This window comes from Mytilus galloprovincialis, chromosome 10, assembly GCF_965363235.1.
Source record: "Mytilus galloprovincialis chromosome 10, xbMytGall1.hap1.1, whole genome shotgun sequence".
Lineage (NCBI taxonomy): Eukaryota > Metazoa > Mollusca > Bivalvia > Mytilida > Mytilidae > Mytilus > Mytilus galloprovincialis.
The window spans coordinates 38,653,410-38,666,449 of NC_134847.1; the positions used below are offsets into that span (position 1 = coordinate 38,653,410).

At 32.7% G+C, this 13,040-nt stretch overlaps 1 protein-coding gene across 3 annotated transcripts in view; it reads right to left on the reverse strand.

The window, feature by feature from the left end:
• Window positions 1–13,040, reverse strand: part of LOC143047520 (uncharacterized) — a 41,321-nt gene that overhangs the window by 11,471 nt on the left and 16,810 nt on the right. For 2 of the 3 annotated variants that reach the window (XM_076220574.1, XM_076220573.1), the window contains 4 exons: window positions 12,770–12,796; window positions 11,712–11,819; window positions 6,722–6,769; window positions 5,667–5,747 (listed from right to left, as the gene is read on the reverse strand). In XM_076220574.1, the coding sequence (XP_076076689.1) occupies window positions 5,667–5,747; window positions 6,722–6,769; window positions 11,712–11,819; window positions 12,770–12,796 (264 nt within the window). The remainder of the gene's footprint in view (window positions 1–5,666; window positions 5,748–6,721; window positions 6,770–11,711; window positions 11,820–12,769; window positions 12,797–13,040) is intronic. The other variant, XM_076220575.1, reaches the window with a different exon arrangement.

Consider the following 13,040-nt stretch of genomic DNA (forward strand, 5'->3'; position numbering starts at 1 on the left):
AAGGCTGTACAGTGACCTATAGTTGTTAAATTATATGTCACTTGGACTCTTGTAAAGAGTTGTCTTATTTACAATCATACCACATCTTCTTTCTTATAAAATTTATCAAATATATTATGGTATAGAAGGAGTTGACCTTATTAGATGCATGAGCAGATAGACAGATCGACTATATAACTCATATATTCAACAGGGACCCCAAAAAAATGTTTATACAGGGTATAATCATAGCATCAGGCAGGGCACTCTGTTGCCAAAATGTCTTAGGGAGAATTATCTATCAATCCTGTATTATACTTATATTTATGAGTCATAATTCTGATTGAAGTTAAAAATAAAAGTAGGAATCTGAAATGTCTTGGCAAAGTTTATTGTTAGTTCGCTGCAAACTTTTCTCCTTTACAAACTCAAATGAGGGATTTTTTTTTCATAAATCTAGTTCATTTTCACAGGAAGTATTCAAATAATAGCTGAGCCGGGATTAAATCTTCAGTCATTAACCTTTAACTCAGTACTATAAGGGTATTAATTGGTCAGTGGTGTTTTAAATACTAAATCCAATATTTTAGTTGATTGATTTAGAGTTTAAATAAGATATTCATACTCAAAATTTTGTGACTGTAAGCCTTAGGATTAATTGCCTCTATTTCTTAAAAGAGAATTGTAGACATATCCTTGATTGTAAAGTCTCTGAAGTTAAAAATTAATCCTTTACATTAATCTATGAATTTCATAATAATTTTTTTTGTCAAATAATTGAAATTTGGTACTAAAAAACATGGCAGCCATACTTGAATTAGAAAAGTTATTCCAAAATTTGTTACTCTGCTTGAGTTTTTTTGCAGTGGCAAATCCAGTGGGTTCTAGGGGTTTGAACCCCCCCCCCTTTTTTTTTTTGTTAACAATCAATGCGTTTGAATTGGGACATCTAGTTGGGACCCCCCTTTTAAAAATGGTTTGATCCGCCCCTTTTTTGCACCAATCAAACTAATAAACTAAGAACACTGTCATTTATAAAGAACAAACAAAAAAAACCTAAAAATTCTACCTACTTCTAAAGTTTTGGGATAAACCTGTCAAAAAACAGATTTATTACATAAACCTGTCTCAAGTTAAACATACAATTTACAGATTTTGTTTGTACTAACCTCCTTCGATATGGGCTGTTCCAAAATTTATCAGGTGGGGGATGTAAGACTCTTCGAATTAATTAAACATGGATGGTTGTATTTTACTAAATAGAATTTTTTACAAATTATTAAAAGAAAAAAATTATTTTATGGGTGGTTGTGGTCATAAAAAAAGCATCTCATCCCCATCCCCCACATTTATTTTGGAACAGCCCATACTAATTATCAAATACATAACAGATTTAAAATACATTGTTATAAATAGTGTATTAACTACTACATGTGTAGTAACTATATTATCATGATTATATTGAAAAGTCCCTCGCGTGAAGAAACATTTCTTTAGACTTTTCTGTTATTTAACCATTATCAGAGAAAAGAATGGTCAAAACATTTAGAGATACTGTGAAGAAGTACTGTGGATTCATTATTATTTGTTGGATACCAATTTTCGTAGGTTTTGTGGTCAGAGGTAAACAGCAAATTAAAATGTTCAAGGAATTACAAATTTCCTATGTGCTTTGTATGCAGAGATCACTAAACCACTAAATAAAAATCCACAAATAATGTAACTTTTCCTCAAACACGAAAATTAGTATCCATGAAAATAAATTAATCCACAGTAGGTACAATATTGGATTGCTTTAGAAACCTATCAAACAATTCGCCTTTTCAGAATCTAAAGGACTGTGGGTAATTTCATTGTTCGTACACCAAAATGAAAATAACTTAGCATCATTGGATGGATTTCCATTGTTAAGTACATTTCAAACCAATCGCAACATTTTGGTGTACGCTTTTGAAAATATTACCCAAAATGCATTAGATTCTGAAACGGCAAATTTGCAGATGTAAATGAAAAAAAAATTGGGTTAAAACACCAAGATATACTTGATTCAATCTACTATGTATTCATTGATGTTCATTGGTACTAATGTTTGTGACAAGGGGAAAACATTTTTGCAGATATTTAAATATATGGTTTTGCCGAAGTTTGTATACAAACTATGGAAAATTTAATTTGAGGATCAGCTGTACCTACAATATCCACAAAAATTGATACCCCATGAATAATAATAAATATGCAGTAAAAGGAAAGTTGGGAGTACCAAACAAAATCTCTATACGGCGGATTCATTCATTTGAGTGGCTACCCATTTACGTGGATGAAGGAATACTTGCATGTTCATGGACATTTGATTTCGTGGTTTTGACGAAGTCTTTATACAAGCCTTTAAAAAAATTGTCATTTGTTGAACATGGAATTTCGTGGTTCACCTCTACCTTGACATCCACGAAAAATTGGTATCCAACGAATATTACAGCTTATTTCCTAATGCATGCAGAGCAAGACTTTAGATAGCTTGCTTGCTTAGTTTGTATATTGTACAGTTTTATTGGGATAATGTCCAATCAAATTTAAATATAATATTTACGGGTTATATATATATTGTTTGAAAATGTCAATCTAAATGATTACAAAGCTTGATTTAGCATTTATACAAACAGAGCAAGCAAGCATACCAAAGTTTTACTCTACAAGCATTAGGAAATTAGCTGTAATGGATCCACAGTAATCCATTTACCCCGAGACATTCACCATTGACTAACAAACCTGTATCATTCTCAAAAGAGTCTGGTAGCATTGTATAACAAATTAAATGGAACCATTAGTTTTATTAATTGTGAAAAAAAACCCTAAAATATGTTTTCTAAACCATATTACTTTTAATTATGAATTATTAAGTTTGATTAAGTTCAAAAGCCCCTGTTTGGTTATGCGAAAGCCTGAAAATCTTAAAATATCACACAAAAAAAGGTTGTGCAGTATTTATTTAAGATTTATATCAATATGTTCTGTAGGAGAAATATTGGAGATGTATGAACGAATAGCTGTAAACCTCCAGTGGCAGGTTAAATGTATATTTAAGACAAAGGCATGATAATGTGATATGAATATAAACCCCAGTTCTGTACCAAACTGTCAGTCCGCAGGAATACATGTCACCTTACCCAGACACATTATTCTCACTCCAAACTTGACCAGTCTTTGTAAATATCAGTATAGTAATGAACAAGTATTAAAACTGTTTTTGTTTTTTTAAATTATGAATACATGTGTAGTCACAACAATACAGATAAATAGAGGTCTTAAGACTAAATAAATTAATTTTATGTTTCACCTGCAACAAATGTGTCAGAATGTATTTAAAAAGGTTTCTAATCCTGTAGTGACGTTAACTCTCTAATTCTAAAAGAGTTTGAGTTAAGAGTCCAATTGATGTTATTTATAATAACCTAAAACACAAAATCAATAACAGGAAATGGTGACTTCTGTTTTTCTCGGATTTTTCCCATATCAATTTAAAGTTTCTTGGACTTTTTCTCTGTCTGTATCAATTTTGTAAACAAAAATGTCTACTGAAAATTTATTGAGGTTGACATTTTCAATAAGCAGAAGATTTCAAATTATAACGGGAGGGAGGAAAGAAGGTCTGAAAAGCACAAGATTTTGACTTCTGCTGGAAGAACAAGTGAAACTGCGAGCTACTGCTCACTGATGATACCCCCGCCGCAAGTAGATAATATTAATAGTGTAAAAATATGCAAGTGTTCGGTAAACAGGAAGTTGTCGAGTGATGAATCTGAAAACGCATCACACGGTATAGCTGACTTATATAAATCCTGAAACCAAATTTCAGAAATCATTGTATTGTAGTTCCTGAGAAAAATGTGACGAAAATTTTCAACTTGGCTATCATGTGTAAAATCATACAAGTGTTCGGTAAACAGGAAGTTGTCGAGTGATGAATCTGAAAACGCACTGCTCACTGATGATACCCCCGCCGCAAGTGGATAATATTAATAGTGTAAAAATATGCAAGTGTTCGGTAAACAGGAAGTTGTCGAGTGATGAATCTGAAAACGCATCACACGGTATAGCTGACTTATATAAATCCTGAAACCAAATTTCAGAAATCATTGTATTGTAGTTCCTGAGAAAAATGTGACGAAAATTTTCAACTTGGCTATCATGTGTAAAATCATACAAGTGTTCGGTAAACAGGAAGTTGTCGAGTGATGAATCTGAAAACGCATCACACGGTATAGCTGACTTATATAAATCCTGAAACCAAATTTCAGAAATCCTTGTATTGTAGTTCCTGAGAAAAATGTGACGAAAATTTTCAACACGGTATAGCTGACTTATATAAATCCTGAAACCAAATTTCAGAAATCATTGTATTGTAGTTCCTGAGAAAAATGTGACGAAAATTTTCAACTTGGCTATCATGTGTAAAATCATACAAGTGTTCGGTAAACAGGAAGTTGTCGAGTGATGAATCTGAAAACGCACTGCTCACTGATGATACCCCCGCCGCAAGTGGATAATATTAATAGTGTAAAAATATGCAAGTGTTCGGTAAATCGGAAGTTGTCGAGTGATGAATCTGAAAACGCATCACACGGTATAGCTGACTTATATAAATCCTGAAACCAAATTTCAGAAATCATTGTATTGTAGTTCCTGAGAAAAATGTGACGAAAATTTTCAACTTGGCTATCATGTGTAAAATCATACAAGTGTTCGGTAAACAGGAAGTTGTCGAGTGATGAATCTGAAAACGCATCACACGGTATAGCTGACTTATATAAATCCTGAAACCAAATTTCAGAAATCCTTGTATTGTAGTTCCTGAGAAAAATGTGACGAAAATTTTCAACTTGGCTATCATGTGTAAAATCAGACAAGTGTTCGGTAAACAGGAAGTTGTCAAGTGATGAATCTGAAAACGCATCACACGGTATGGCTGACATATATAAATGTTGATACCAAATTACAGAAAGGGTGGATGTGTAGTTCCTGAGAAAAATGTGACGAAAGTTTCATGGGACGGACTGACTGACGGACGGACTGACGGACTGACGGACTGATGGACGGACTGACGGACGGACGGACAGACAGAGGTAAAACAGTATACCCCCCCTTTTTTAAAGCGGGGTATAATCACATGTATGCCCTGGTGTACATACATGTATATATATGATGATTACAGATTTCTATCTAGCATCATTATGTCAACATTGCCTATAATACAATAACCACTACATAGACAGGGTTCATATAACCTTGACCTTGTTTTCATGGCTAACTGGTCAATTTCAGAATATCAAATATACACCTTCACATCAATAGTAAACTTTCTTAAAACTGTTTTAGGGAGTTAAAACTGTGTTATCTCCCCTTAAAATCAATATTTATTAATTCAACAGCGACACATTTCTACGGCAAACATACTACTGTGGATTCATTATTATTCATGGGATACAAATTTTCATTGATTTCATGGTAACAGGTGAACCACGAATATAAAGGTTCAACAAAGTACAAATTTTCTACAGGCTTGTATGCAGACATTAATAAAACCGGGAAATAAAATAGCCACCCAAATACAATGTTTCCTCAATCAACAAAAATGTGTACCCATGACAATAAATGAATCTACAGTAGGTAACAATAAATAATATAATTACCTTCAAATACTGGCTCTGGTGTTGGTTTCACGGTTGTTGTTTTTGGAGTGGTTGTCGGTGCCTCAGTAGTGTGTGCTTGACCTGCAAAAAAAATATTTTATTTCACCACGGAGACAATAAAATTCTGAAAACTGAATAGCAAGATGATGATGATGCTGGATAAGTTAATGCAAGTATTTAACATCCACTGGCAAATATTACAACCAAATCAGTACAACAACCTGAGATATGAATATAAATACAGGTTTCTACTAGACAGCCTTCCTCATCAAAGAATTTTAAAATGCTCATTCGCAAGGGAACAGTCCCAACGAGGACATGTCACCTTACCTTGAACATTATTCTAACATTTATCTCCCCAGTCTTTGGGATAACTAAATGTTGCCTGCCTAACAGAGTTGCAGTAAATAACAATTTTAAAGTTTTTGTTTTTACCCTGACAGTAATAAAACTGACAACCCCGGCACTAAAGGCATGCACCCAGCCTAAGGACCCATTGGAGTTAACTAAATTGTGAGAGCTTTGTTAACCTTGGTTATGTATTATCAACAATATTACTCAACTGAAACAATTTGCTTTCAATAAAATTTCTTTAATGGAATAGGCCAAGTAAGACCCCTTTTTTGGACAAAAAAAATAGCATTTTTTCAAATTTGTTAGAAGTGTAAGTTTTCGCTACTCATTGGAAAGTGAAATACTTTGGTTACATAAATATGGACTGTTTTTGACGATGCATTGCACATGCATCAGGTATTAGCATCATTAATTTATACAAAAATAACTGAAATCTTCACTATTTTACCAATCATGCTAATTTTTACAGTTTTTGTCTAAAAGGGAAGTGGCCCCACATGTGTTCAGTCTTAATATTTAGACTGATCATGAATGTGCCCAATTACATTTAAGACAAAAACCATTTGAAAAGTGATGTTTTATGGCATTTTTGAAAGATTTTCATATTCAAGGTTGAATTTGAGCGTCTTACAGGACCAAATCAGTTCAAATCTTTAATATAATTCTCATTCTAAAGTATATTCAGTAATACAAACACTTACATTGGTCATCAAGTGGAGCACATGTGACTTCTGTCTTATTGTAGCATCCTGTAAAACATATAATTATCCAATGAAAGAAGACTATTCAATTTGCTGCATGATAGAAACATAAATTATATAACCAGATGCTCCGCAGGGCGCAGCTTTATACGACCGCAGAGGTTGAACCCTGAACGGTTGGGGCAAGTATGGACACAACATTCAAGCTGGATTCAGCTCTAAATTTGGATTGTGATTAAATAGTTGACACAGCATAGGTTTCTGACACAGAATGAATGTGGTCTAATGAACTTAAAAAAAAATGTTTGCCTTTGAGCAATTCACTATGCTGTTGAATATTAATCCTCTCAAAAAAATGTTTGAAGAAATTTTCTTTTTATTTATGAAATCTGAAATGCAAAAAATTGACCCTCCAATTTTTTTTTCACATCCCCCTTTCCCTTATTTCAAAACTAATCTCAATTCAAATTTCTAATGAAGTTTGCAACAATAACTACTCATTTAAATACATCATAAAATATTAAAATGTAAAAAAAGTGCTTGTTATCACTGAATGGTAAAGATTGTTTTAATCTATCAGTTGGTAGTAAAAGTGAATATACATTGTATATTGTATAAAACAATGATTTAAGTTGATTCAACTACTATTCTGGACAAAGAAAGATAACTCCAATTGAAATCCAATTGGAATTTCTTGCTATTGCACAATATTGTGCAATTAGATATTTCTTGCTATTGTGGAATACTGTGCAATTGAAAATATTTGCTATTGCACAATACTGTGCAATTGAAGATTTCTTGCTATTGCACAATACTGTGCAATTGAAAATTTCTTGCTATTGCACAATACTTAATATAATAATTTTGGATCCTGATTTGGACCAACTTAAAACTGGGCCCATAATCAAAAATCTAAGTACATGTTTAGATTCAGCATATCACAGAGGCCCAATAATTCAATTTTTGTTAAAATCAAACTTAGTTTAATTTTGGACCCTTTGGACGTTAATGTAAACCAATTTTAAAACGGGACCAAAAATTAAGAATCTACATACAGTTAGATTTGGCATATCAAAGAACCCCAATTATTCAATTTTTGATGAGATCAAACAAAGTTTAATTTTGGACCCCGATTTGGACCAACTTGAAAACTGGGCCAATAATAAAAAATCTACATTTTTAGATTCAGCATATCAAAGAACCCTAAGGATTCAATTTTTGTTAAAATCAAACTAAGTTTAATTTTGGACCCTTTGGACCTTAATGTAGACCAATTTGAAAACGGGACCAAAAATTAAGAATCTACATACACAGTTAGATTCGGCATATCAAAGAACCCCAATTATTCAATTTTTGATAAATTCAAACAAAGTTTAAATCTGGACCCTTTGGGCCCTTTATTCCTAAACTGTTGGGACCAAAACTCCCAAAATCATTACCAACCTTCCTTTGATGGTCATAAACCTTGTGTTTAAATTTCATAGATTTCTATTTACTTATACTAAAGTTATGGTGCGAAAACCAAAAAAAATGCTTATTTGGGTCCCTTTTTGGCCCCTAATTCCTAAACTGTTGGGACCTTAACTCCCAAAATCAAATACCAACCTTCCTTTTGTGGTCATAAACATTGTGTTTAAATTTCATTGATTTCTATTTACTTAAACTAAAGTTATTGTGCGAAAACCAAGAATAATGCTTATTTGGGCCCTTTTTTGGCCCCTAATTCCTAAACTGTTGGAACCAAAACTCCCAAAATCAATCCCAACCTTTCTTTTGTGGTCATAAACCTTATGTCAAAATTTCATAGATTTCTATTTACTTAAACTAAAGTTATAGTGCGAAAACCAAGAAAATGCTTATTTGGGCCCTTTTTGGCCCCTAATTCCTAAAATGTTGGGACTAAAACTCCCAAAATCAATCCCAACCTTCCTTTTGTGGTCATAAACCTTGTGTTAAAATTTCATAGATTTCTATTCACTTTTACTAAAGTTAGAGTGCGAAAACTAAAAGTATTCGGACGACGACGACGACGCCAATGTGATAGCAATATACGACGAAAATTTTTTCAAATTTTGCGGTCGTATAAATACTAGCTAAACTAGCTTTTTCTTTAGGAAATCAAGAAATGTGAACAGAAAATGTCATTAAAAAATACAACTAAATGTAACATATCAACATAGAATCATTTTCATAAAAGCTACAATACTTTGTTTTTGCAATAGAAGAAAACAAGACAGTTTAAAGTCATATGCAACCACAAATATTTTTTTTTTTATCATTGCACATGTTTTTTATGACTAGAATTCTTTAATTTGTCCACATTTAGAAGTTTACTTTATTTTAATTGCTTGCTTCGAAAAAGCAATTCGCCCACATATTTTCCGTATGCAGGTGACCTTAGTGTGACCCTTCTCGTTATAATCTGGTGATCGCAATACGCATGGATCTGTCATTGAAATAAACTTTTATCTGATTGTTCATGTTATACACATGCTCAATATCCATGCTTCTTTGTTTATTGTTTACTATAAAGTGACAATTGGTAAACTACGGCTTCAAAACACAGCAATTAATTAGCTGCCATATTTGTTAAATCATAACAGACAGAGACAAAAAAAATTGACAATTATACAATATTTTTGCGTAAGAAATGATAAAATCATGCACAGAAGACTAAGTTTATGATATATACATGCATTGGTTTAAGAATTGGATAAACGTTATTTTTTACCAGTCACTCGTTTGATATGACTAAGTATTCAACATTTCAATCAACAACAAAAGTTAAGTCCTCTGCTAGTTTTTTTTATTATTCGATTTAGGCGTTTTGAGTGATTGGCAACCACACAGAATAAATGTCTATAACATGTACGATATGACAAGTTGGCAATACAGGGGAACCTTCACATTATCTGACCCAGTCAATTGATAACCTGAGCGTGCAAAGAAATAGTCTTGTCCACCCTGTTATAAATATGATTATATGTTGACATGATACTTTGTTAGCTTTGCTTAGTTCCAGTCAGAATTTGGGAAAAGTTTTAGGCGTAGAAGGATAAAACAAGATAAATTAAAGAACCTTAGTGAGCACGCTCACATACCCCACGTCCCCACATTGTCATTGAAGAAATTAAATAAGTATAAGAAAAAATATTGAATAATAATTTCCTGTCAATATACATAGTATGTCCTTATTATCTACAAAATTTCATGAAATTCTGTTGTGTGTTTTCAGAGGAGTTGAGATGACAAACTGTTGCAGAAGTACATTGAAGCAAATAAGTTCAAAGGGGCGTAACTCCTAGAAAAAAAATTGAACCGTAATTTCCTGTCGATATGCACATCTACATAGTATGTCCTTATTATCTACAAAGTTTCATGAAATTGTGTTGTGTGGTTTGAGAGAAGTTGCGATGACAAACTATTGTAGTAGTACATGAAAGTAAATAAGTTCAAAGGGGCGTAACTCCTAGAATAAAAATTGAATCGCAATTTCCCGTCGATATGCACAACTACATAGTATGTCCTTATTATCTGAAAAGGTTTCGTGAAATTCTGTTGTGTGGTTTGAGAGGAGTTGCGATGACAAACTGTTGCAGTAGTACATTAAAGTAAATAAGTTCAAAGGGACGTAACTCCTAGAAAAAAAATTGAATCGCAATTTCCCGTCGATATGCACAACTACATAGTATGTCCTTATTATCTGAAAAGGTTTCGTGAAATTCTGTTGTGTGGTTTGAGAGGAGTTGCGATGACAAACTGTTGCAGTAGTACATTAAAGTAAATAAGTTCAAAGGGGCGTAACTCCTAGAAAAAAAATTGAATCGCAATTTCCCGTCGATATGCACAACTACATAGTATGTCCTTATTATCTGAAAAGGTTTCGTGAAATTCTGTCGTGTGGTTTGAGAGGAGTTGCGATGACAAGAAACAGGACTGACGGACTGACGGACGGACGGACGGACGGACTGACGGACGGACGGACGGGTCAAAAACATTATACCCTCCGCAACTTCGTTGCGTGGGGTATAATAAAAAATTTCACTTTGCATTTACCAATTAATTCTGCTGGACAAACAACACATTTAAAGGTTGAATTTAAAGTTTTCATGGAAAGAATAAGGGATAAAATTTGCTTAACAAATCAAATAGGTATGGAGAATGTGTCCCATGGTGATACCCCTACTTGCATAATGAGCATACAAATATATTAAACTTGACATGGAAGGGGCATGGTTATGTGATTTTTATACTTTTTTAAAACATATAATTTAGAAAAAAACTTAGATATAAAGAAACATAAATAATTTGCACTCTGTTTAAGTTTTTATCAACTGGACCATATATATTTACAGTGAGCTTAAGTTTTGGGCCAAACAGTAAAACATTTATAGCAATATGCCTTTTTCTCAGGCCTAAAAAAAAAAGATATGTGTTTCCGGTAACATCATTTTGAAAAATAGCGTCGGTAGGTCGGAATTCTTTTTTTTTTTTTTTTTTTTTTTTTTTTTGACATTGTAAATGAAATCCGTAAAATTATCATGGTTTTTCCAAGTCCGGATCCGTAATTAGTTTCAAAAACCGGAAGTGTGCCATTTGCAATGTTTTCGAAGCACCTGCTGTGCAAATTTCTTGGATTTTAACCTATTTGGAATACCTTTTGACATTAATAAAATGTTTTACTGGCTTTCTATGCAAGTAGAAGCAAGAGAGAAAAAATATTATGTCATCTATCAGAAACCTGTGTCAAAAACGGGGTCGGTTGATACAATTTTTTTTTTTTTTTTTTGAAGATCCAATAAAAAAGTTAGGGTCGGGGCTAAAAAAACAGGGTCGGTCGGGTTACCGGAAACATCGATCTTTTTTTTCTCGACCTCATGTTTTAGAATCCTCTTCTACTTTTCCATTATTTGATATAATACATTTTTTTTAATAATATTTAGCCTCTCGACTACCCAAGAGGCCCTAACTAATTAATAAATGATTCTACCATCGAATGGTGCCTTGTCTTTTCCAGTACACTTAACAAACACACATCCAAGGTCACTTCCATGTTTACAGCATTCCGTCACATTTTTTGTGAAGTTTCTGCAGGACACTGAAATTAGAAGGTTTATTTCTTTTAAATTAAAGTCCATATTGTTTGTAATGCAAGGTAGGTATAATAAGACCCAGTTTATTAGCTACTGGAGTTATAAAATTATTAAGTGTATCCAAGCCTTCCAAAATTTAATAAATGTTACTGATAAATACAGAAAAGTCATTTGTGGGGCTACATATTTGTTTTTTTGTATATTATTTAGGCCATTAGTTTTCTTGTTTGAAATGTTTTAGATTTGTAATTTCAGGGCCATTAAAAGCTGACTATGCATTGTGGTTGCTCATTGTTGAAAGCTGTAAGGTAAACTATAATCTCTTGTGAAGAGTTGTCTCATAGGAAATCATACCAAATTTTCTTTTTTATACATGTTATATAAATCATGTCATGAGCATGTTGAAGTCATACTCTTCTGAATACCATGTAATCTTCATAAAATAGCTGCACCCATAAAAACTTATGGTTTACTGAAACCTGCTGTATTTAAACTACTCATTACCACTCTTGTATATGTATATGATTACCTCCCTTGTAAATGTTAACAATAGACTATTTTCCAAAATTTATATTATTTCAACAGGTTTCCTAGGACATCCTGGTACCAAGTCAAGTTAGAGCAACATAGAGAAGTAACATCAAGCTTTTAATCTGTACAATTCTAGGGGAAAATATACTGCTTCATATTTTCTTTACAAGACAAACTCATTGGAAAATAGTTGAATTTCCCCTCAAATTGCACTGATTAAATGTTTGATTATACTTATTATGACCCTTTCAATAGATCCAGTACCAGGATGTTGTAGGTAACCTGTCAAAATATAATACAAACAAGAATCAAAAGTCTGTAATATGAAAATAGTCTATTACCTCCCTTGTATATGTTTTTGATTTCTTTCCTTGTAAATATTTATGATTACCTCCCTTGTAATTGTTTCTACCACATTACTTACCTGTAGGTACAACTGGTGTTGCAGCACCTGGCAATAAATATAAAATCTCCTTAAATATTTGTTATCATTAAATTTTTACCATATATATAATGGGCAGTCTGTGCCAAACTGTTTTAGGGTTTGTCTGACCGAAAGAGAAATTTGGACTTTTCTACTATATGTTAAACCAAAATATCTTAAAGTCTCTGTCTGTCCAAATGATTTTTTGTCTGACATTTTGTCAGTCAGACAGAGTGTTGGATACACTGAATGGGGAGTATTCTTCCAATAA